The sequence below is a fragment of the Melozone crissalis genome, unplaced genomic scaffold (assembly GCF_028551555.1).
Source record: "Melozone crissalis strain CALT ecotype California unplaced genomic scaffold, PUWL_Pcris_2 ptg000006l_1, whole genome shotgun sequence".
NCBI lineage: Eukaryota > Metazoa > Chordata > Aves > Passeriformes > Passerellidae > Melozone > Melozone crissalis.
Window position 1 is genome coordinate 56,801,091 of NW_026535784.1, and position 26,268 is coordinate 56,827,358.

The 26,268-nt window shown below is 40.9% G+C and overlaps 2 protein-coding genes across 2 annotated transcripts in view; one reads left to right on the forward strand and one right to left on the reverse strand.

The window, feature by feature from the left end:
• The first annotated feature begins 3,462 nt into the window (after positions 1-3,462).
• On the forward strand, positions 3,463-12,807 carry ELMOD2 (ELMO domain containing 2). The gene is made up of 8 exons (XM_054295878.1): positions 3,463-3,646; positions 4,759-4,787; positions 5,386-5,480; positions 6,310-6,439; positions 7,241-7,374; positions 7,949-8,017; positions 9,063-9,196; positions 9,557-12,807. The coding sequence occupies exons 1-8, from the start codon at positions 3,502-3,504 to the stop codon at positions 9,712-9,714; spliced, it is 894 nt and encodes a 297-aa protein (XP_054151853.1). The 5' UTR covers positions 3,463-3,501; the 3' UTR covers positions 9,715-12,807.
• A 3,268-nt stretch (positions 12,808-16,075) lies between these two features.
• TBC1D9 (TBC1 domain family member 9) overlaps positions 16,076-26,268 on the reverse strand; it is a 42,687-nt gene continuing 32,494 nt past the window's right edge. Inside the window, exons 14-21 of the mRNA XM_054291474.1 lie at positions 25,215-25,313; positions 25,019-25,087; positions 23,500-23,740; positions 20,392-20,457; positions 19,018-19,104; positions 18,070-18,144; positions 17,830-17,930; positions 16,076-16,888 (exon numbers count right to left, since the gene is read on the reverse strand). Coding sequence (XP_054147449.1) covers positions 16,169-16,888; positions 17,830-17,930; positions 18,070-18,144; positions 19,018-19,104; positions 20,392-20,457; positions 23,500-23,740; positions 25,019-25,087; positions 25,215-25,313 — 1,458 coding nt within the window. The 3' untranslated portion in view covers positions 16,076-16,168. The remainder of the gene's footprint in view (positions 16,889-17,829; positions 17,931-18,069; positions 18,145-19,017; positions 19,105-20,391; positions 20,458-23,499; positions 23,741-25,018; positions 25,088-25,214; positions 25,314-26,268) is intronic.

A 26,268-nucleotide genomic window follows, 5' to 3' on the forward strand; every position in this document is an offset into this window, starting at 1 on the left:
TCACACATCCATGTGTAAGCAAGGGTAGACAAAAGAAACATTAAAATAAATATTTGACATTATACAGGCTTCTGGCTGAGCCAAGCAGTAGATTATTTTCCATGTCCTTCATCTGCAAATGTTGTAGTGCGTTCGGTTAGTCTATTTAGTGATTCCCCCATTTGTGTATTACTCCCCCATTCTATGTATTGTTTCCCCCATTTTGTCATGATGGTTCTGCCCTCCCAGTTTTCCCCGCCTTAGTTTCTGCCTATCATTTAGTTGCCATGGTTTTCTTTATGTTATATAATTTCCCCTCCCTCCCTTTCCAAATATGTATAGTTTTCTCTCCTCCCTGGGCCCAGTCAATCACTCCCCACCCCTCCCAGTTTTCCAGAATGTTCCCCGTAGTGGGAGCAGTGATTGGCTGTGGTCCCGGGGCCCCTCCTATACAATGTATCTATTGGTTCTCCCCTCAAGTCTGTTATGTTCAGTTCATCCCCCAACTTTTCCCGATAGGTTTACTGCAAACCCCTCCCTTGGTCCCCACCTCCCTTTATAGTCTCATGCTGTACCCCTTTTCTTTGTCACTTCCTGCTGGTCCTTCCCAGTTTGTCAGTTCGTGCTGGTCGCCCCCCGGGACATTAAACCTGTTTGGACCTCAGGAAGTGTCCGGCTCTCTGTTGCTTCGTCCTGCCTCGCAGCTCTCTCCCAGGACCTCCTCCAGCAGGCACAGCCCGAGGCCTCCGCCGCCGAGGGGTGCCTGGAGCTGTCAGCCCCGGGGCCCTGCCACCGGGACTGACACCCCCTGCTGCAGTGGGGCTGTTGGCCGCCCTCTCTACTAGCCGGGTCAACAGGTCTCAGGCCACGGTCATTCGCTGCATGCAAAGGAATAGGAACAAAGAATAGCTGCCAGTAATAACGGGTAATGGCTGCTGCCATGGAGAGTTTTCTGACTAGACAGATCCAGCTGCTGGTTATTTGCCCTGCTGCTCATCCAAGAAATGGGATTTAAAAAAGTAAACAGGTTATGATCTTTACTTCTACCAAAGTCTCTGTGAAAGTGAAACTTGAAGGCAAATACTGAATACAAGAGGAAGGTGGATTTTTTTTTAAAGTTACTGCATGGTATTTTTGACTGTCTTAATAGAATTTATTAACTGACTGCACATGATGTTACAGAGACATCTTGCATGATTCAAGTGCTAATGTTTGTAGAAAATCAGACATACTTGCTGTCCTGCAATTTACAAAAAGCTGTGGAAAAAACCAGTCAAAAAAGTGTGCTATATTATTTTTAAAGCATTAATTGGTTACAGATTTTACTTTAAAATACAGATTTAAAGTGAAGGAAACATCATATAAGCAGAAATAAGTGTAAGACTAAAGCTTGCATCTTTTAAATTCACATTTCAGAAGGGCTTAATTTAAACCAAGACCTTAAAATCTGTCAAGCTTACCTCAACAAACCTAATTCTATCACAGAGAAGTGTGGTGCAATGTGCTGCCAACACCAGATATTCTACACATCAGTCCTGGAGACTGGAAGCAAAAACAACTGATAAAACAGTAATAATGTAATGTGTGTATGTATTGTTACAGTAAATCACAATAGAAAGTAGAACAAATTCCAAAAATCATAGTAAAAGTTACTTTGATTCTTGACATTCCACACAAAATGTAATTTCTGTTTAAACAATTGAGGTTCACGTATCAGTGGTTTCCCCACATGAAGCCTTGCACCCCTGTGAGTACAGAACCCAGAGAGAGGATGCCAAACAAGCTGCTCTGTGCTCTGAAATCCTATGTGGGACATAGGCCATCAGACCTGCTGTGTGGCTTTTGATTTAGTGTAAAAGTAAGCTCAATTTCCACACATCAAAAAATATATCAGAATGCAGTCAAGCACGTCTGCCAGCTCCCTTACAACACTCCAAATTTTGCATACAATTCCGTGTTCAACCCATGTTTACTGAAACAATAAACTGTAATACAACGGCAGCAGTGACTGAAACTAAATGGAGCACTCAGGCTGAACCTTCATTCAGCAAAGGCAAGGCAAGGTCCATGGTAACACAATCCTTGAAATCATCTAGCCCAACTGTTGCAAGATGTGGAATATGTAAAAATTTTCTTAAGAAAGAATATCCTTTGGTGTTTTAATCTTTATCTACTTTCAAGACTAACCAGCAAGAGGGGAGATTTAAGTCATGAAACAGAGAGCACTCAACAAGCTCTAGGTGATGTCCAGGTGTTCTACCAAAAATTTTTTTTTGGTGGAATTGTCTTGTTAAGGCTTGGGGCTGGACAGGCTTCGATGTTCTCAGAGCCAGGGGAGGCTAACAAAGCTTGGGAAGAAGGATGCACCGCTGTGGACAAAGTGGGTGCCCCATAGTGTCACACGCATCTTTCCATTAAAAATCCTGTCCTAGGATTTTTTCTTCCTGAGAAGCTGAGAGGCCTCAGGAACAAAATGTAAACAATGGTTATCTGCTGCTGTGGAATGCAACAGGTGCATCTGTGATTGGCCCATGTTGGATGTTTGAAATTAATGGCCAATCACAGTCAGCTGGCTCAGACAGAGAGCCGAGCCACAAACCTTTGTTATCATTCTTTCTTTTCTATTCTTAGCTTAGCTAACCTTCTGAGATGAAACTTTTCCTTCTATTTGAGTAGTTTTAATGTAATATATATAATAAAATAATAAATCAGCCTTCTGAATAATGGAGTCAGATCCTTGTCTCTTCTCTCACCTGAAAGCCCGTGTGAACACCATCACACCACAGTGCCCACCACAAATGCAGAATTTAGGGGCCACAAGGACTTGGCAGAACTGCCAAGGTAAGGAAGAGACCAATGAAAATAACTCAGTAATTGTGCTGGAATCGGCTCCCGCTGGGAATTCCGGCAGGGGCAGATCCCGACCGGCTCACAGAGCACCGGCCCCAAACCCCCCGGGCACGGGATTAGTGAGCACCAGAGGTGAGAGAACATTAACCACCAGAATACTGATTAGTATTACAAGAACTGTGTAACTTGCAGCCAACGAACAGCAACCCCTTTGTTTACTAAAATGTATAAATAGGGAAAAGTTCTGATCGTTGGAGCGCTTGATCTGTGTGTGGATTGTGTGCGGATTAACCACCCAGGGTTGTGTAACTCTGAAACAGGCACTCGATGTCTCTCTCCAGCGTCTCTCGTTATCGCACCGGGCGCTCAGGCCGGCTCTACGGGCAGCACAGGCAGCGGGGCAGGGGGCGGGCGGCGAGCAGCACCGCCCGGAGCCGGTGAGGGCCGTGAGGAACGGGAAGCCTCTTCCCAAGGGAAGCCTCCTCTCAGGCGACACTTCCGCCGCCCGCCGTGCCCGCGATCACTTCCAGGTCGGGCTCCGCTTCCGGCGGGACGCGGGACGCCGGGCCCCGCTCGCTGCCCGCCCGCGCTGCTCTGAGGGGCGGCGGCGGCCCGGCCGCGAGGGGGCAGCGCGGGGCGGGGGCGGGCCGGGCCGCGCTGGGCCCCGCGGAGATGTGGGCGCACGTCTGGCGGTTCCTGTACAGCCACTACTTTCGCTTCTGGCTCAAGTGGCTGCTGCGGCTGCTGACGGGCAAGTGCGAGCTGCAGCGCCTCCTGGGCGGCGCGGAGCCGGGAGCGCGGAGGACGCTGAGCGTAGGTAATGGAGGGGTCGGGGCTGCTCGGAGCGGCAGCAGTACCAGCGTCATTTAGCCTGGAAATGACCTCCGTCATCATCGATTAACCCAGCACTGCCTAACCCAGCACCGAACCCTGTCTGCCAGTGCCATATGCACACCTCCTTTAAACCTCGCCGGGAATGGTGGTGACTGAACTGCTGTCCCGGGCAGCCTGTTCGGTGCTTGACAGCCCTTTCGGGGGTGGCTCTGCCCTCGTATCCAACCTGAACCTCCCCTGGCACAACCTGAGGACGTGTCTGTCCTCCTGTGGCTGCTCACCTGGAGAAGGCATCGAGCCCCTCCTGTCCCAGGCTCCTTCCCAGCGGTGTAGGGATAGATCAGGTTCCCCTGAGCCTCCTGCTTTCACACCGGTACCTGGTGTGCACCCCACAATTGTATCGGCACTCTGCCTTTCACCCCAGCTAGCCCATGAGAATTCTAAATGCCAGAACCAGCTTCCTTGTCTCCTTGCTAAGGAGATCCTAGTGTCATTAAAAAGTGAATCAGAAATTGTACTTCGCTAGATTCTTCCCGTCACTTTGTGTATATGTTTTTACGTTACTTTACTAAAAAAATTGACATTTCATTTTTTAATATTTTATTATATATCCATAAATGCATATTTTGGAGGTGAGGAAGAGTGATTTAACTTACAATTCTGCTTGACGCAGAATTTTGATCAAAATAGCAATTCAAGAAACTGCTGAACATTTTTGTGGTTTTACAATAAATTGCAGAAATGACCGTGCTTCCTTACTCTTCAGTAATAAACACGAAACAGGAAGATATCAATTGACATATTTCTCTCCTGACACCTTTTCTAATTTGCCTTTGTTTTGTACATGTAATTGATGCTTTTAAAAATCCAGATCTACTTTCAGCGTTGTACTGAAGAGTTATAAAAAAAGATCTGTGTAAATTAAGACATTCTGTTACCTGATAAATGGTTCATTTTAAGGTTGATTACTTTTTTATTACATGTATAAAAGGGATGCAGAATTTTATAAGGGTTATATACTGCAAGAACACTTACTGACAATTATATAAAACAGTTCAATTTAACGGTGAAATCTACTTTTTTTCCATATTGCAGAACATTCACTGGAATCCTCAAAAAATAAGGTAAGAGATAGCAGATGAATGTATAATAAAACCTTTTTTCAGAGATAGATCCCAGGAAAATAACACATGCATCCACTTTCTGAGAGAGGCAAGCTGGAGACGAGTAAAGGACAGAGAGAACTTGGAATTTTGTGTTCTCTGTGCTGAGTTTATTTAAGGTTTCTCAAAAATAATCCCATGGCCCTTCAAATATTTTTTTGAGTGAAATCTCAGCTTTGTTAGCTACCTGTCTTCTAATTCTGAAACATTTTCTTGGCTGCACTTGTTTCAGTTGGAGTAGGAAGAATATAATTCAGCAGCTGAAAGCAAACAAGAACCTACAGTAAGCAACTCTCCAGCTTTGTATTTATTCTTTATGCAACTCCTATGTAAACATTGCTGTTTACAGCCTGACAAAGCACAAATCACACTCTCATGCAATTATTGCAGATGTTTTACATGCAGTTTGAGCCAGTGCATTGTAAGCAATTGCCTTAAACTGACCCTTTTCCTCTGATAGCAAATAATACACACAACAGACAAGGAGAAGCTGAGCAATAATAATAAAGTAGACAATGTTTTCATTGCTCATGAACTCTTTACTGTGTTAACCACCTAGGTTTTGAGAAATGCTGTACACGTTGAGGAAGCTGAAGTGGAGAAGTGTGTCAGAGATGTCATGAAAGCAAAGAAGATTGGACAGAAGGACACAAAGTGTGTTTGGAGACCTTTCTCTGTTCTCACTTGTTTCCATGTTCTTCCTGCTGCTTAACCTGATGCAATGTTTATATTCAACGCAGGTGTTCAGAATGAAATCTGAAAATGAATGTGGTTATGTTCTCATTAGTTCTAGAAAATGAACTGCAAAGTTTAATTCATGTGGATTTGGCATTACTGTGTGTCTGTTTGCAAGGCCCTTCTGGTACTCCATAATTCTGACTTGTATGATCATTGCATAAGTTGATTACAAGAACTATATAATTCCTTAGATATATTTGAGAGAATATACTGATGCCTGATTACTGTTTGCATTCATCTGCATAAGTAATTAATGAGTGATAGGAAATAATCCAAATTTCTTCTTTTTTTTTTTCATTTTTTTGCATGTAAGACTTAAAAAAAGTTTGGGGGTGGGTGAAGGTACAATGGTCAGGATGATATATGGAGTTTTGTGCCATGACAGATTTTAGCAGGTTTTTTTGTTGCTTGTTTTTTGTGGGTTTTTTTTTTTTTTTTTGGTTTTTTGGGGTTTTTTTGTGTGCTTTTTTGGGGCTTTGTTTGTTTTTGTTTTTTGGTTGTTTTTTTCCTCTCTTTTTCTTCCCCATAATTGAAGGCAATGGTGTCTGACTGCAGCCCTGGAATCAGCTAGAGATGTTTAAAGTATGTAAGTGTACTTAACCAGCTGTAGTTCATAAAGGTACACATAAAGCACTTCCTAATTCTGGTGTTTACATAAGAAAGGTCTTATTTTGTAATTCAAGCTAGAATTCATGGCTGAGTAGCCTATTTAAATCTCCTCTATGGTGTTTTGTCCTTATTTCAGGTTTAAGACAAATTTGCATATATCCTTGCTACAGATATCAGGTTATAAAAAATTGTATTTGGATGTGGAGAACCTGAGGAAGGTCCCATATGATTCAGAAAATGAAGAACACGAGGAACAGTTGATTGAGGTGAAATAATTTTTAAAATACATGTGCTGTTTGTTTGGTTTTTCCCCCCCCCCAAGTCCAACACCTTGAAAGAACTTACTGGTAGCATTCTGACCAGCTGGCCTATTTAAAGCTCTTTTTTGCTTACAAACTGCAAAGCAGAACTGCAAACTGCAGAAATGACACATTAAAATATAACCTCAAAGAAAAAAGCTAGAGTTACCTGCAGTGGAGTTATTTTGTGTGAAATCAGACATAACAATATATATGTAGAAAAATTAGTTGGTGATGCAAAAGATTTATAACCTTATGCGCACGTCTAACGTTGTAAACCACTAATTACTAAATAAAAAAGACACTAATTTTTTCTTATTACTGCATCCCAGTCAGTATCAAGGAAGATGGTTTGGTGCTGGAAGATAAAACTTCATCATTATCTCAGCTTGCTATGGAAGCCCCAGCAGTGACATGTTAAATGAGTATTCACTGAGAATTTATATTTCAGTTTATGGCTGTCCTATTACAAAATGATGCACAAATTAATTTCTGTAGCGAAACAAGTCTTTGTTTCTTCGGTATTCCTGCAGCACCTTTGTCTGTGAAGGGCAAATAGCACACTTGATGTTCAATATAATAACTTCCATAACTGCTGGAGTGAGCCATTGTAGCAGAGCCCAGACTGGCACTCACAGAGAAAAATAGCATGCAGATTGTGCCCTGTTCCAGCCTGGTGAATGGTTTCCAGTGGCAGCAGCAATGTTCTGAATTGATGTGGCCTGGGATACTTGATATATAACATAACATGGCAGTCTGTTTGTGCAGCTCTGGAATTTGCTGATGCCTCACGAGAACCTGAGGGCCAGAATCAGCAAACAGTGGTGTGACATCGGCTTCCAGGGCGACGATCCTAAAACTGACTTCAGAGGGATGGGGCTGCTGGGCCTGGTGAACCTGGTGTAAGTGAAAAGAGGGATTTCATGCTTTCTGTAACTGATTTGCAGTGTCTGTCTTTTCTCTCGTTAATGCTGTTTCTAATAGAAACTGAGTAGAAGCAAATAAAAAGTATTGTGTTCTACATTTCTGGTGGCTGCACATTGTAAACATGTGATGTGCTTGGGTAAGGACAAGAAGTGAGGGAAGGGACAGAAACTTGCCTAACCTTATTTTGTTGTTGCCTTATGATAGAGTCAGTAGGTTGTACCTAACTTGTCAAAAGCTTTAAAAATTCCTGAATGTAAAAATTCCTACTATAATGGAAAATAGGCAAGTTTACATATCTTTGCTAAGCTAACTTTTTGGACTAGGTTGAACTTCATATTTGATGTTCAGATCACAATGATTTTAATTTTTTTACAGTATTAGTTCACGCTGAATATAGTTTATTTTGCTGGCTTTTCCATGGTTTTTATTTTGTGCCATTTTCCAGTTAAAAGCTAATTTTCACCTTCAGTTTAAAGGTACAGATTTTAATGTTGACATGAACTCAGTATTTTTTCCCAAAGAATCTAAAATACTATTTTACACTGGCAGGTATTTTAGCAAGTATTACACCAGTGAAGCTCGTCAGATCCTTTCTCGGTCCAATCACCCAAAGCTGGGGTAAGTCACTCCAGAGTTTTTTCTGGCTGCTTCTATGTCAGAACTTAAGTGAATACTCTTAAACATGTGTCCAGAAGGTAAAGAGGAAAATACATGTGGGGTTTTTCCATTAAAGAATGAAAAAAGGGTCAAAATAGAAAAATGTGAGAAACCAAACACAGAAAGCAATTTCTAGCTGGGAACTAAGTGCAGCTTTTTTTTTCCCCAGAATAGATTTGTTGGGGCAAAAATGTTGCAAAATATCATCTTTATTTAACATAGTAAATGCCTTTAACATTGTAGTTGGTTTTATTTATAGTAGACTTAGATTAGATTTAGAAATTCATACTTGTTTTTCACCTTCTTACTGATCCTGTGTTGGGATAGTTTAGATTACCTCTTAAGGTCCTTTTCTCCCTCTAGGTTTCTGCTGTGAAATAAGTATTTACAAACAGGTGGTGTGTTTGTTTAAATTTGTTTTCAAAAACTTTGCATATTTAGGCATTTAGCTGTTTTTACAGAGAAATATGCTCTCAAACCAGTCAGATAAAATAATCTGATCTGTCTAGCTCGTTGTTAACTTGATGAGCTACCAAAAAACAGGAGCCCTTCGTGACTTTGATTGTAAATAACATTACCCTGTGCAACTCTGTCATCAACAGGTTATGTGAGACTTTTTGCTCAATTACGTAATTGGTAGAAATTAATTGATTTTTACTTTTTCTTCCTCTACAAACACTTGTTGTTTAAGAATTTCTATTATAATACTTTTTATACCATGCTATAGAAAACCAGATTCGTTCAGCTTGAGCAGCAGGTTGAAGTAGACATTCCATTTACACTGCAGCAATGTTTTTCACATCCAATTTTCAATATTCCAGCAGATCTAAGGATTTCAAATGATCAAGTTGAAGTCAGCTGATTAGCTTTGCCATCTCAATCTCACAGTAACTTTTACAAGTATCACAGGACAATTGTGGACTGTCAGAGCTATCCTAGAGCAGAGTGTGCCAGGGAACCTTTAAGTCTCCCAGTCCATACTGCACACCCATGGTTTGTGTTGCAGGTACTCCTATGCCATAGTTGGGATCAATCTGACAGAGATGGCATACAGCTTGCTCAAGAATGGTGCTTTGAAGGGCCATCTCTACAACATGGTCTCTGGGCTGCCACAGATGGAGCACTTCCATCAGTTCTACTGTGAGTACCCTCAACTGCTCTAGTACTCAGGGGTGGCCACAACACAGAGTTTGGGCTCCTTGGAGTGCATTTCCACTCTTTTCCATTAGCCAGAGCAAGCTGCTTGTCTCCTGTATTGGAAATGCACCTGTTGCCTAAACACTGTGCTGCAGAAATGTACATTTAAGGATAATTTCTGTGGCTTTCTGTATTTTAGATATTCCAGTCTGCAAACTCAGTGTTTGCAGATTTATTTTTTTATTTATTATTAAAGCATCCAAAGGCTTGCTGTAGATCAGGATGGGACAGTCCTTGTTTTAAGGGGTTGAAGAGAGTCTAAAGGAGCACTCTAGGACTGGCTGTATTTTATTTTCTTCACAGGTTATCTAGTTTATGAGTTTGACAAGTTCTGGTTTGAAGAGGAACCAGAAAGCATTATGCACTTCAACCAGTACAGAGAGAAATTCCATGAAAAAATTAAGGGACTTCTACTGGATTACAGTGTGGTACTGACCTTACAAGATACAAAGAAACCTTAATTCCTCTGCAGTACATGAGGTTCTGTATTAAAAATTGAGTGATGCATTCAGATGGAAAGTTTGTGTGTTTCACCAAAAACTGTCTAACAACAGAACTTTTTTTTTACATTAAAAAAAAAGAAAATTAGCAAAATTCAGTTAGAGAAGCTTGGACAATCAACCTCTGTTTACAGGTATTTTTATGCTATTCTCCAAAGGGCAGCTTTCTGAAAAGGAAACAAAACCCAGCCAACAAACCAACACAAAAACAACCCACAAATCTCAAGAACCTCTGGATTGCTTACTTGTAAATTTTCTTTTTTACTTCTTGGTGCAGAAATGTGAAGCAGGTATTTGTGTTGCATCATATTTTCTATGAATGGGTTTGACTGTTAATGGTCTTTTAAAAGACAGTTTAAGTTGTGCTTTTCAAATTTGAATTTAAATTCCAACCTTGTAATGTAATGGTTGAGGTTCGGGTTTAGTTGAAATTATTGTGGTTTTAGATTCTTTGTGTTCTAGTTCCTTTATATGTCATCGATCATTCACTCAACAATGTTAAATTTCTTTGTATTTAAGAGGTCCTCAAAGGAGATGTGTTACTTGTTTATAATTTTGGAAAAGAGGCTTCGTCCATCAGCATATTGTACTTACTAGAATTTACTTCTGGAAAAGGAAATTTATCTATGGATTTGTACCAGCCAATTCCTATGCTTGAAAGAAGTTTAGTTTGCAAACAAACAAAAGAACCACGTGTTATCAGCATGAAGATAAGATCCTCAGGCTAAAGCTACTCTTTTAGAAGTATTCCTATTGTAAAAACTTTTGATTCTTTCTAATCTGACTTCAAATGATGAGAAAGATTGACTCAGAATCTGGTGTCAGCCCTTTCTTTTAGCAGCTAAGGGGGTATTCTTAGTGGGAGATACAACAGATTTACTTTAGTCCTTTTATAAATTTTAAAAAAACCCTTTATTGCAGCTGCAATCCTTATTTTGTAAAAATAAATTCACATCTGAGTACAAGTCTAAAAAATATGTATTTTCCATGGAAGGGATGCAACTTTGATGTGTTCCTTAGTGTTGCCCTCCTCAGACAATCTAATAGATAGAACTTCATGTCTGTATTGTGACTAATTATTGCTCAGAGCAACTTTAAATGGATTTGGTATGACCATCACTTTGTTTTCTAAGACCTTCTATTAAATAAGTGCCTTCTGCTGTTTTCAATCAGCTTTTTATTTTGAGTCTTCTAACTAGATCACAGCCTTAGGAACTTGAGTAATTTGAGAAAGATTTTTTCACCTTATACCTGAATGGTTCACAGTGGCACAAAATTTATATGTTATACAAGCTTTCACGTATTTTTTCAATCATCTCAGGTTAACTAGTTCATTTCTAGTCAATGACTACTCCAGAAGAGATTCCTGAAGAATATAAGCATTGAACACAATGAATGGAAGCATGATGAGGGAAAAAAAAGAAAAGACAACCCCATGTTTGTAATGAGTGTTATTACACTCCATAAGTATGAAGTATAATATGTGTAATACTGCACTGGAGAGCATCAAAGGCCACCTGGACACAGCCCTGAGCAGCCTCCTTTGAGGGCCCTGCTTCTCTGTTTCTCTGAGCTTTGCTGACCCTGTACATGCCAAAAACCCAAGGAAGAAAGTGGAAAAGGCCCAGGTGGTTCCTTTCTGGCCCCATCTTCTGCTGAGTTTGTCTGCATTAGTAACTTTCTCTATGGCTTGTAGCTCTCCTTTGCAAGCAAAACACGACTGACTTTGAATTCCAGTAGTGATCCCCATTATGTTTGGCAGCAGCAGCAAAGGAGATGCCATTTGTGTTCATCTTCTGCCTGCCAGCTAGTTCCAGAATAATTTGAGCCATCTCTAAAGGCTCCCCTGAGCTATATCTGCAAGCTTTTTTTCTCTTTTTCCCTACAGTTGCAAAATTCATTTCCAGCACTGAAACTTCCACTGGGCTTCTTGTTCACCAGAAGACTGACATTTAATTATTGCTGAGGCTTCTAAAGCCCAACCACAGAGTCTCAGGGTTCCTACCACACACCTGAGATGCTTTAGTGTTAAATGTAGTTCAAGCTTTTAATGAAATGCATCTTCGCTAGTTTTTTTTCTTCCTAAATCAGTGGGTGATCTGGGAAGCAAACTGTGGCAGTAAAGCCAGCCATCAGCAGGTGAGTGAGACACGAGGGAATGCATTAGTTTGCATGTAGTAATTAAGGTGAATGTTGATCTTAGGCTGCAGTGCACCTTCCCAGGAGCCACTTAGGATTTGCATGTGGATTTGTATGGTCAGCTAGCCCAGTAATCCTGTCTAGGAGTCACTCACTGTTTGTAGACTAATCCTGGCTGTCCCTGTGTGCACCCCTGGTAGGTTAGCTGTGTTATGGTGGTAGCTAGAAAATGTACTGGAATAGGTAAAATTGTGTTTAGAGAAGGCAAGGACAAGGCTTTACTAGTCAGTGCTGTTTTTGCTAACTCTGTTGTAACGTGACAATCCTAAGGTTATGGAAGACTGGAAATGGAGGTAGGCCGCTTTTCTGCAAGTTGATACATTCTTGAACATCAGAATTTGTTGCTCACAGGTTATTCTAAGAGTCTTAAAAGCTCAGTATTATTAACCATCATGTTTTAAACACAGATTATCTTAGAACTTGCAAGTGCTGTTAGTTTTCTAACTTGCTGCCTCTTTAAAACATTCACTCTGTGAAAGCTTTTATGCAATAGTAGTAAAAAAAAAATTAAAACTGGAGAAAGGGTGGTTTTCTAAATTTGTTGTTGTTCCTGTAGCAAATGTTTAACAAACTACCTTCACTTTTGTTGTTTAGTGTATGCTTGAAACACGGCGCCACTCTATGAACAAATTTATCTGGAGATAAGCAGAAGTTTACTACAAGCAAATGTAAAGTCTAGTCTTTCACTAAGTAAACATGTTGTTTCAGAGGTAAGAACTTTATTGGAAAGCCATGTGAAGACAGTGTTACATAGGAAGAAAGGAACAATCCTTTCAAACTGGCTGTGCCAGTTGATATAGCCTTGTAAAGAACAGGGCATTTTGTCCTAAGGGGCAAAAGGGGCCAATTCAAACACCCCAGTGTTTGTATTGGCCCCAGTGTTTGTATTGGTACATAGTGTCAGACTTTCAGTCTTTGAAAAGCAAAACAAAAATGCAACATCTAATGAAACAAAAAGCAATCTTTGAAAAATGCAACAAAAATTAAACACACACACAGTTCCATTGGTTTTCCAGATTTTCCCTCCTAGTTTAAATAGAATTTCACAAAAGAAATAACTTAGCTTTTTTTTAGGAATTATGACGGAAAAGTTTGTGTTTAGTTAGGTGGGAGTTGAGCAATCAGCACCCTTGACAATACTGCTAGTGATGTGGTGAAGATGTAGCCTGTGCTTTCCCTGTCATTGCTGTTTGTGTTGCTGTAGTACCATGGTGACCCATCCTTGGACTGGTGTTTCTTGTGCCATTCTACATACTGTCTTTCTCTGGGGAATTGGGAACAACCCAGACATGCCCAAGACAACTTGTGGGCAGTTTCTTCTTATGACACTGTGCTTAGACAGCTGCATACCAGTAGGAATTCCTGTTTACCACAATGTAAAAGCAATAATGTGTACTGTGATGTCTGTCTAATAGAGACGTTTACAATGGTAGCAAATAAAGAACGGGTTAGTCCAAAATATTGTCAGCAGTCGTGTCTTTGGCCTGCTAGAAAATGGAACAATTTTCAGTTTCCTGCACTGGGATATGAGTGAAAGCTTTCTCCTAGTTTGTTCTTCCCCCCATTCTCCTAGCTTGCCCCCAGCTTGCTGAGAGGTCCTTGGTTCTCAGTCCTGTTTCCCAGATGGGCTGCTGTGCTCTGCTGCAAGTGGCACAGGTTTATTACTGCTTCATTTCAGTTGCTTTTAAAATCTTCAGTTGAAAAGAAGCACTCCCTCAAGCTTAAAAAAAAATTAATTTAAAACTAATCCACAGCACAAAAAAAGCCCCTACCAAACCCAACCCCCCCAAAACCCCATAACAATGACTTTATTTGAAGGACCTGGAAGTTAACTCTCAGAGGCAACTCAAAATCTGAGCATTTTTGCTCAGGAGGAACAAAATTTAAAAGCTGGAGAACAGCTCTGGAGATAGAAACCCTCAAGTGTTGCTGGTTTGTTGGTTTTTTTTCACTCCATATCTTCTGGCATGAATACGGTACATACAGCAAGCCTTTAAAAATACTATCATTTTCCCCAAAGTTTCACACCATTGTATGCTGGTCACCTGAATTCCTGTGCAGCTTTCTGTTCAGCTGCTCCCACACTGCTACTAAAGGGCAGGCACAGCAGATCTTGTCACCAAACAGGCAACTTCCAGGTGTCCTGATCAGGGGGGCAGCCTCATCCAAACCAAACTGGGAAAGATCAGCTCACCTGGCTGCTGCCTAGAGCAATGCCATCCTTGAAGAGGAGTGGGCTCACACCTGGGAACTTTGCTGATGTGATCAGGAGGGTAAGGAAGGGCACTGGAGCAAAACAAAAAAATGTTACCTTGTAATTGACCAGATATTCACTCGTGGCTGCCTCTTCTTGTGACAGGAGCCCTAACAGCAAAATAATTCTTGTCAAGCCCTGCATCCCCTGCTGTGGGTGGGGTGGGAACAAAGCTGACAAGCTCTTAAAAGAAAAATGTTTTGGAGAACTTAAAAAGGTCAGTGGTCCACTTAAAGATGCTAATTCTTAGTGCTGAAGACTTCCATGGCAGCTTATTCAGCTGCCAGACATTGTAATAAAGCCCCCACTTTGGCTTCTTAAATTAAAACAAAGCAGTAGCATTCAAAATGGTGATCATGGCTTCAGATTAATATCATTATTTGATACATCTGTCAGCCCATCCACAGCCACAGCATACAGTGCTTTTTCATATCATTACCAGGAGACATACTAACATTTGTCTGTGTAATAAAGCACAACCACCTCATTTTCCCTCTAGCATTACTTTAATAGTTAAAAATCAAATCTGTGCAGAGTGTACTTTATTTGTTCACATTACCTATTTGTGGTTAAAAACCACTTAATCTGACAGTTTAAAAGCATTCTTTTAAAACAAAAGAATTAAACATAGCTTGTGCTAAAAAAATCTGCAAGGTACGTGGATGCAGTATTATACAGGAGTATAAAATCAACAGTATTCTACAGAAAATATTCTCAAAACAGCAAATAAAGATTAGGCATGTAGGCATGATCCTGAAACAAACAAATATGAATTAAAAAACAGCTAACAAAATCTAAAAAAAAATCCCAAATACCTGTATAAAAAAGCAAGGATTCAAAGTGCAGGTGCTCCAGTTTTCATTTCAACACATTATTCAGTAAGTCAATACAGGATACTATTCATTTCATATAAAGTGACAGTGTTCTCAGTAAGATTTAAACATTCAGTTACATTATCTTGCAGATTCCATTACTGCTGCTTTACACTGTAGTAAATAAAGACTTATGCAATACAGGCTTTAATTTTCTTAATCTAACAAGAATATGATAGGTTGGTGGTAAAGGTTTGTTTTAAGAACTAAGCTATATGTGCTGTAGATCCAGCCTTAGAAGCAGATACGTATATACTTTTTTTCCCCTAAGCTTTTAAAAACAGACTTCAAATTTTGAAAAGAGACTCTCCCAATCTGTTCTGGGACCTGCAAACAGTGTCTTTGGAGAACACCAGCAAAGCTTCCAAGTCCACTGGTTGGGAATACAGCTCTGGGCAGGGTCATGCTGGAGATCTTCCTTTGGTGGCCCCAGCTGGCAAAGGCAAATGGGCAGAAACCATCACATTGATCCACACTTGCCTGATTTGGTGAACCCATTAGGTTGGGATGGACTTCTCACTTTCACTTGAGCATACCAGTCTCAGGCCCAGGAAGTTAGGAGCCAGGCAGGTGTCACTGAAGTGGTCTTTCATAGATTCAGAAAAGTAAAATCAAAGCATTCCTCTTTGGAAAAAAAAATACTAAATAAAATTATGATTCAAGAATGTTGCCCGGAACTTATTTTCACCTGAGGTCCTTTTCAGGTTGACAGTGTCCCTTTAAATTTTAGGTTCTTCCCATTTTGTTGTTTGTTTTTCCCCAAGCATCAGATCTCTATATATGCCTATTTTAAAAATGCTCATAAATATTGGCATTAAGTTTACATTTAGAAATTAAGAACTAATCTTTACCATTATACACGGACAGCAATATTAATAATACACACACTTCACTGACAAGCATTTTCTGTTCTGTATTTTGAATAAAATCTGCATGTGTAACATTTCCCACAGAAAGAGTGATTATACTTGAAGATAGTTACGTTTAGTTGTTTTCACATTAGTGAAAACAACTAAAATACCACGGCCCCTGCCAGATACTAATAAATAGAGAATAAAAAGAGAACTGAAATAAAAAACCCGGCTGCCTTTTATCCCGACATAGTAGAGATCTCGTAGTCGCTGGCCGAGGTGATTGGCTTGCCCCTCATCCTGATGTTTTTGGCGTTGGTGATCCTGGCCATCATGGACACGGGCTTGTCGAAGTACCTGACGAGGGCGGGCTCGGTGAGCAGGGAGGCCAGGAACTGCTCGAAGGTGATGGCCCAGTCCCTGTCGAGGCTGGTGCTGCGGCGCAGGGCCGGGCCGCGCCCGCTGCGCACCAGCACCGTGTCCTCGCCGATGTCCTCGCAGTGCAGCTTGTCCTCGTCGTGCGAGCCCGCGCTCAGCACCGAGTACGAGGACATGGAGCTGTCGTCCTTGGTATCGTCGTCGGAGATGAGCATGGAGGAGCAGGCCCCGTTGTCCCTGGGAGAGGAGTCCTCCAGCTTGATGTCCTCCATGTGCATGCCCAGGGCGCCGTCGGTGCCGGCCGCCTCCTCCTCGCCGGCTGCGAGGCCGCTGCGGAACGCCATGTGCTGCTCCAGGGGGAACTGCTGCTGCTCCTTCTTGGGGAACAGCTCGCCCTGCGCGGCCTTGCTGCAGCTGCTGCTGTCCGTGTCGCCAGGGGGCTGCATGCTGAAGAGCTTCCCCACCTCCCCGATCTCCAGCAGCAGGCTGGTCACGGCAGCTGTGGCGTGGTACAGGTCCTGCTCGTTGGGGTCCTCACTGAACATGTTGTACATCGTCTTACACAGCTCAATGAACTGCCCCTAAACACCACAGGGGGAGGGAACATTAACACGAGCAGGAAAAAAATCACACTGACATCTTCCAAACCAGTTTTAAAACACTGGGATTGAGGCAGGACACAAGGGTTTACGTGACTAAAGTGAAATTTGAAATAATGCAGGTGCAGTCTAGGAAGCATACTCTATGGCTGGGCAGTCACATATGTAGCATCTCTAAAAGGTATTTAGAATAAATGATTGGATGTTTTATCCAACATACCACAAATACACTTCTCTGCAGCCACAGGAGGGCAACAGAGAGTAAGCAGTGAGACACTTTGCATTGATTTTGGTGGATTCTCTTGAAGGAAGGACGCTAAGTATAACTAAGGGTTTGCTAAAACTGATGAGAAGTAATGAACAATCAAGTCCTGCAGCACTTAGCTGACAGGAGTAACTTAGTTGGATACAAGTATTTGAAATTCAAAACTGATAAATGAGATGGGAAGATTTGCTCAGGGCTACCTTAAGTAAGAATCACTGTTCTACAGGAAATAAACCTTCCCTACATTCTCTGGAGGAAAGAGCTATCCCAATGGGTCTCCTCCTCCTCCCCAGCAGCTGTGGATCTGAGAGGATTGAGACTAGCAGTACAAACTACAAAACACAAAATACTACTTTCAGGTTATGCTTATTAGACATGAAGAGCTGGCTGGTGATATTCAGTGCCACATCCTTTGTCTAAAGATCAAAATAATATGTTTTACCTTTCCTACATGTGTGTATCTCATTTTTGGGATGTTTTGGGAGCTGAATGCCAGTTAAAACTATTTTGTAAACAATAAACTTCTGCAATCAGCTGACTGCTACTCTGGTAAAAAAGTATCTGCTCAAAATAAAACCTCTGTTCAGTGTTAATACATTGAATATTTATAGATATGTGAAGAAAGTTTAAATTTAATGAAAAGTGGCAGCAGAAGTACCTGATTTAGCTTGGGTAAGTCCTTTGTGTTTTTTGCTTTGGATTTATTCTCTTGGCTCCACATTCTCAGGTAATTTCGATTCTCTTGTGAGCTCTTCTTGCCTATTGCCAACAAATTACCCAGAGGGGGAGGAAAAAGTCCATGAAGAAACGTCAAATTATTCCCTTTATTCCCCGTTTTCAAAAGGAGCATCTTTACATGAAATGAAAGATGTAACTCACAAGGAGACACCAAGCATACCTTTGTCTGTTTTCAGACTCACTGTAACAAACCCATCATCTACTCCATGTTTGCTCCTGCTGTCTAGGCCAACAACTAGGACGTGGAGGGGCAGGGGGAGAGAGAGATCAGTGTGGGTTTAGATACAAACATTGTTTTCACATGCACAGTGCAAAATAACAAAATGTTTACAAATATTTATAAACTCTGCAAAAAAAGCAGAGAAAAACTGCAGGTATAAATTCTGGCTTTGTTTACCCTTAAACCTGCCCATAAATTCCATTTAATTTATACTGTCACTACTTAGGCTGGGACAACCTTAGGTTTTGTCCGCATAAATGCTAACACAACACACCTCCTAGCATGATACATGTTTGGTCATTGTACTAGTGCACCCTCTTGCCTCTCAGGAGCTGAAATTGCCATTTCTAGACTATTAACTCTTACCTGTATTTTCAAACAACTTTCCTCCCACTTATAACCTGAAGGATGGGTTATATTTTTCTTGAATCAAAAAGAAACTTCACATCAAGTATAACAAGAAAGAGAAAGTCAATTAAAGCAGAAGTGATGAGGCCCTGGCTCTCGTAAGGGCACATGAGATTTCAAACTGCTGAACTACATTTTGATGTATCTTTTGCTCTCGGTGTTTTAGAATGTTTTAAGTTCTGACCCAAATACATCTTGAAAGCCAATCTATTTATTCTTGTTCTTCACAAAATTACTTCTATTACAACACATGGAGTTATCCTACAAGTACTTCTGCAATGCACAATTCAGGGGGACTCTGAGTGTACACATGCCTGCACCTCTCAAGATATCAACACATATACAAATGCTTCATAATACTTTTTACAGAGAATACTTTGCTAACAAAGTTTAATCCAATTAAAAAGTAGCTCCCTAAAAAGACATGTTGAGTGAAATGCATCACCTCATGTTCCCATGCCCAAGACAGGAGATGCCTACCATGTGTACAGTCTGGTGTGATGTCCTCAAAAAAGTACTGAGTAGCTTCAAAAGCAGAGTCTGGCTCTTCTTGCTCAGGGGATGGATCTAAGCAACACAGTAAGATTCTTTCATTAAAAATTTCACCCTTTAACTAAAATCTGAAAGATATTTCCATTAATACATTTAGAATGTAGATTTCTAGAAGTACAAGGGTGTGATGTGCTAGAATGTAGATTTCTAGAAGTACAAGGGTGTGATGTGCTAGGAATCATCTCTTTTAAACTCACAGGAGATGAAACAACTGGACCTCAATTGGCTCCTTCCCAACATCCAATACTGTATCACAAGGAGCTGTTTGCTTCTAGAGACTGGCTTACCCATCCTCCCATGCCAACTTCCATTACTTTCTTCTGTACAGCTCAGTGTGTCCTAAGCAGGGTTTGCCCTCTTTCCTATCTTGAAACAACCTCTCATCATTTGGAATGAGCTTGCCAGTCCCCAGATATGAGAAACTGCATTCTTAAAACCAAATATTTTTGGTAATAGTTCAATGTCTTTTTAAAGTATTTTTAGAAAGTATTAGAAGTATTTGAGAGTATTTCTTCCCATTTAAATTACTGAATCACTCACGCCTACCTCCAAGCAAAACCAGCTGGGAGCCATCAGCCATGTTCAAAGTAGACAAAGGGGAATGTCCTCTAAAGTTTTTAGATATGTTTACCACAGCATGTAGATGTGCACAAGAACTAAACTACCCAAGCAGCAGCAATGTTCAGTAAGGACAGCAGTGGGTTCTTTATGGCATGTGGGTGACAAGCCAGGGAGGACACAGCTCCAGCAGAGAATTTTCAGAACTGCTCTGAGGTGTTTTCATCCCCTCTCCACCCTGAACTGCCTCTCTCACTTAGCTGAGCCCAGCTTTGTACAGCTCCCTGGAAAACACATCTGTGAAACCATCTGGAGCTTCTCCCTGCCAACACTTGTGCCAGCCCAAAGGGGAAATCAAGAAGAAAGCCTGGGGACAGAAATGAGGAGCCAGGACATGCAGGAACATTTCAAACTGGCTTAATTTTCCAACGCTTAAATGGAGTGCATTGTGGTAACATATGCTGAAGAACACTGGACTTATGCCTGGAGGATATCACCAACCCCAGCTTAACAAGCAAGAGACATTTATATGTTTGTGCAGGGAACGATTTAGGGCTGTGAGGGGGCTTTCAGACTTTCCAAATATGTCTGGTTAGAGTAGAAGCTTCCTTATTTTACTGCTGCATAAACAGATACAGTAATTCCCACAAATTAATTTTTAATTGGGAAAGCCAGTCATAAACAACTCTACTCCAAATTCCTGTTCTCAGCAAAACAAGAGCTATTTTAACATCATTTACTTACCAGGCAAAACATGCATTTTATACAGTAGCTTCAGCTTCTCTGTCAGGTCTCCATGGCATGCTGCACCTACACAACATTACATGCAGTACATTACTAGTCAGCATTTTGTGCCATTTGATTTGTTATTGCCACAATAACAGCTGCTACATTCACTCTGCTGGGAGGTACTGTATCCCTTTAAAGCTCAAGATCATAAGGCAGTCACTCGACTTCACACAGTAAAAACAGTAAGAGAACACAGACAAATCTACCCTGAATTTCGTACTGCGATCTTGGCTCCTTTTTTAAATGCCTATTTCATAAAACTGTCTATGCTTATGGCATTATCACTCAGAAAGGCCTCCAGCTGGAACTTAACAAGATGTTTTTTGTGTGGACTTCAAACTTTCTGGTCTGAGGATCTAATAACAACATCACATGTCTCAGAGCAGCAAGATATTTACCAAAAAAATTTTAAAAAAGAGATAAATTCAAATAAACAGCATTAATCATACTTAGCCATGGGCTAAATTGATGTTCAGGCAATGCTTTCTAGTGATTTTTCCACATCTACACTGTATGAAATCCAAGAGGTCTATTAAAGCCCTTCCTTCCAATTAATTAAATGGACAGTAGTTAATTTTCAAGTAACTAAACAAGAGATAATCAGACTTCCATATATCTCACTTGTTGTGACATGCCATCCATAAATAAATGAACTAACTTCTACTAATTAGATAGTGCAGAGATTTATTTTACCTTATAGGTGACTGTCAATGTACCTCTGCTATGCAAACTGCAGAGTGTGGTGTGGCAAGTACTAACAGTCACAGTCTGGTAAAGCCTCACACTCCAATAAATACAGGTGTTAGGCCAAAAAAAGTTGAGCACAACCACATGAGCCATTTTTCTGTCAACATGGTCCTTTTTAAGCACAAAACCTCATTATGTTCCCATCTGGTGTATCACACCATGCAGATAATGCATTCTCTTCTGGTAAAGGCAACATGACATAACCAAAGGACAGAATGGGCTGCACTTGTGCATCCTCCATCAACAGGAACTGCAAAATAGGATTCAGGGCACAGGGTGACACATGTAGGCTTGCTGCTCTCTCTGTCCCCAGATTTGAAGAGAACTGAAAATCTCCATAGCTACAATTTGAGAAAAATCTGTATGTGCTTCCTGATGCACACTTCTCCTTCCTTCCTTTCTGCTCAAAATTAGGAAGAGTATTGCCAGCAGGTCAAGGGAGGTGATCCTGCCTCTGAAAGGCATGGAGAAGTGGTGAGGTTACCACTCTGCTTTTTCAATCTCCTGCATTCTGTGGTCGACAAAACCCTGCTTGCAAAAAGAAAATAAAATACACTCAAGTAGTCCTTGTAAGACACAGCTTTCGTGGTGCTGACTGACAGGAGGCTGTGCCAAGGACTGCTATCAGCAGCAGCCACTGGAGGAGTGGGGAGCTGTGTGCTCTGAGAAGGGAGCATTGCCAAACACGATGGGAGGCAGGTGGCCACTTGGAATCCATGCAGAGATCTCTGCAGCTTACTTGGATGTGCAGGCAACAGCTGTCATGCTATCATCCAGTGTGTTACAGGAGTGCAGGGGAGCTTTGTAAGAGTGAATAACTTAAAGAGCTCCTCACCAAGGCTGAAAACCTCTTCTGAGCAGCACAACTCACTGGGCAAATCACTCCTATATTTGGGCTATATTATTGTAACAGGGCACGGAGTAAACATAAAGAATGCACAAAGTTATTCCATCTTTGCTCAGCTGAGGCCCTAGAGGCACCTGAAGTAGGAGGTTCATAGGCTATTTGTTGTAGGGACAATGAAAAAGAAATTGAATGATTAGAAGTCCTGGGGCATGGTGAAATATGCTCAAACAGGTCCATTGTTCTTGACTATGCTGTCCTTACCACTCATGTGCTTCTCAACTGAAAAAGGTGTCAGCAGGGTTGATTTACTTTTTAGGGGAATAAAAAAAGAAGGTTTTCAAATTACACCACAGTGGGCTTAGTTTCTGAAAAATACCAGATTTCAGAATGAGAATTTATAATTGTTTTGCCCACTGAAGTTTTTAGTTCAGTCATGTTAGCTTATTGCCACATCTGTGCACTTTACATGCATTTCTGCTCACAGTGCTCAATACTGGCCCTTGTTCATGTTACTTATTACTGGCTCCAAAATTTGCTGTCTCAATCAATAGCTGGCTGACTGTTACTGACAGCATCCTGGAAACTGGAAGAGTAGTTAACTTCTGGGTCCCCAAAAGGCCCCAGTGTGTTACACGGAACAGTATCTCAAATACAAATCACTGCACCACAAGAAACACTGGGATTTTTGGGGTGGTGTGAAAGGGAGGTGTGCAGCCAGTTTTACTGTCAGAGCTACTTTGCACTTACAAGAGAACAAGTGCTTCTACTTCTGTACAGAGGTTTAATGCAAGGCTGCATTTGGAGCCCCAATGCTTAAACATACTGTTAATTAACAAAGAGCTGCTGAAAGCCAGACAAGGAAACCTTTTCACTCTCAAAAAGAATCAAAATACAGAACTGGCAGAAATTCCACATTGCCACGAAATGACACATGGTAGATGGTGAGATGTTGGTCACTTACAGCAAACAACTCCTGCCATATTTAAAAAAGGAGGGGCTGGCTCCTGCCTCATCTTTGCTTCCTCATGCTAATCCTGGGGCTCACAATGTCCTTTTTCATGTCCTGAAATCTTGCTTCTTCAGGACTAAAACATTCAGCCTCCCTCTCTGACCTGCACCTCCGTTTTCTCCTTCTCAGGGGACTTCCAAACTGCTCTCTGCAGTTTTGGTTACTGATTTCAGAAGCAAGAAGGTAGTACCTCACACTCTAACTAATGCCTAGGGAAACACACCGTTAAGCACCTGTGTTGCAGTTAGATTTTGTGTTGAGAGTTAGCAGCCAGTGAAATCCTCAGATCCTAATGGATCTGTTCATGTACTGTCCTTTTCCCAGCGTGATACACCACTGCCTAATGTAGATTCACCTGCTAAGGTCTGAGGGAACCACAGCCACAGGCACGATAAAACGAGCTGAACAGAAACAAACTGGTTTGTCACGTTAGTTTGAGAGTGCCGTGGATCCTCCTTACTCAGGCCAGAGACGAATTCCCGGAAGTTGATGAGCAGATCTCCATTCTCATCCAGCAGCCTGAAGAGGCGGGCAGCCAGCGTGTCAGAGTGGGTGCCGCAGGCCCAGGGGAAGAGGAGGGCAAACATGCCTTTGAACTGCTCGAAGTCGATGCGGTACTGCTCCAGGTAGGGCAGACTGGGGTCGTGCCGCTCCGTGGCATTGCTGGTCCCTCCCCAGTAGCAGCTCGTCAGGTGTTCTGCCTGAACAGAAGGCAAACACCAGGACACTGTCAGAACCTCTAGAAACAATTCATCGCCCTCCACGATAAAAACAATTCCAAACAACTCTTCACATGCATTCTTAAAACAATGCGACATAACAGATGCGCTTCAATTTATCGAGCCCTTCTGCTTTTGGAAGGGGTTTCTCCTCCAAAGAGCATGAAAAACCATCCCTCTACTAAAAAAAAGGAAAAAAGAAGATAAAGCAAAACTTTTTCTGCCTTTCAGTTAGATGAAACATGAAATATCTGTTTTGGCCAGAGCTGTGACTTCCCAGGCTTGTTGTGCTTAGTCAGCCTCATCATGCAGCTAAGTCAGAAGGCTCGTGAAATCTTTATTTATTCCTTACTCATATTAAAATAGCTGTTTATTTGAAATATTTCTTGTAGATTCTCAAAAACAGTGAATAATGCACTGTTCTTTCAGTCTTACTGAAGTCAGTGGAGATTCTGGGGCTGATTTTGCCAGAATCTAATTCAAAACAATTCAGAAGCTTAGAGAAAAAGATTCCAGCACTGCACAGTGATTAACCAGGAAGACTGTGGGACTTGGTCTCACTGATTTCATGGAAGGCTGAAAGAAGGCACTGCTGGATTTGGACAACTGGGACTTCTTGTTACACATGGGAAATTAACAGGATATAAATTCTTCATGATATTTAAAAAAAAATCTCTTGTCATAACAAAACAGAGGAAGAAAGTAACTTAAGACACTGTGCAGGAAGGTGAAGCTAACACATTTAAATGCTCACCTTTAAATTTGTGGATGTAATGGCACTGCTGTACAACCAACTTACAAAGACACATGACTTTGTGGCATTCAATTCCCATTTAATGCATTAAAGCATTAACAATAGCAAAAATCAGCTACTGCTATACAGAAGTATTACCTATCTGAGGTAACAGAATAATTGTGATAAATTCCAAAACTTGGGTCAGGTAGAGAGACACATATGTTTAGTTTCTAATGACTGATCAAAACCCTCTATCCCATTTTTCATTTTATATTTTTAGCAATATATATTTTTTTCCATGGACAAATCAATTAGTGAACTAAACCTTTCTCAATGTTTTAACAACTGCTTGAGTTTAGGATTTTTTTGTATATCAATAATACAGCAGCTAATCCAAGTTTGTATCAAGATACCAAACAATAACTGACAGACTTGACTTGGTGCTTAGAAAAGACAGATTCCCACACCAAAATGAACATTTACACCTCCTAGAGGCACATGACCTTATCTTCACTTCGCTTTACCTTGAAAAGCGCATACAGTTCCTCCAGTTCATCGATAGTGAAAGAAGTCTCTGTCACAATAGTCCGTACCTTTGGAAACAACATCAACAGTTACAGATTAGAAATTCACGTTTCACTGAAAAGCTAAGTTAGGTTCAGAAACTGACTAAACTTATTCTGTGCAAAGAACATTATTATATTATATTTCAGTACTGACCACATTGCGCTTTGTAGTATCTTCGAGGGTTTGGATGACTTTCAGTCTTTGTTTGAATCTCATTTGTTCAATTAAATCTGCCCGGATACTTCCAAATTTCTTGAAAGAGAAAAAGCAGTACATGATTGTCTGTGTATTAATATTCAGAATATTCAGCTTGCCTTTAATTTATTAGAAAAATTAATTTAATTTTGTGATGTACCACAAATGAAACTGCTGTTAATGCATTTTTCAAACACATTACAAAATTACAAAGACTTAAGGAGTATATTACTAGATTTTATTTTTCCCAATAGCTTATTTTAATTTGAAAGGTCTGTATTCCGTTTCAAACTCTCTCATTTCAAACTGTAATCTCAGAAGGTAGAAATTTCTTGCTTGGCAAACCTCTGTGAATAGACTGTTTCGTAAGTCCTCCTGCAGAGTTATATTTCAGCTTGTCCTGGAATGTCTCATAATCACAACAGAAAGAGAATATTAAACTAGCTGGATCTCTAATGGCTGAGACAGTACAGTAGTCCTTACATTCTGAGGATCTGAAACAAAGTAGCAAGAATGCAATTTCCACTAGGAAAAGATGCTCTTTAATACCCAAGTCTTATTTTCAGAAGTTTTTTCCAAAATGCACGTAACAGCGTCAGGGAGCTCCTGCACATACTACAAAAGCATCATAGGGGGAAAACCTACTAGGAATAATATTCCATGTTTTCATATGCAGAGGAATGCCAAATCCCTAAGATTCGTTTCTGTAGAAGTATTATAAGCAGACGTTTCTTGCCATCCAAAATCCACACACCTAGGAATAACAGATGATCAGCAGGAACACAAATGCCAGACATCAACTGCACCACATGTAAAGCATAAAGGGGTGGCAGGACACACTTTCATACAAGATGGATTTATATTTCCAGTGCAAGTGCATCTACATAAGCAGGTCATAATATGCTGGTATATCCTTGTAAAATGAAATTCATGCTAAAGCTGCATTTATCTATAAAGGTGTTCATTTTTATCCTGTACCTAGGGAGTAAAAAAATGCTTCATGTACTTGTGA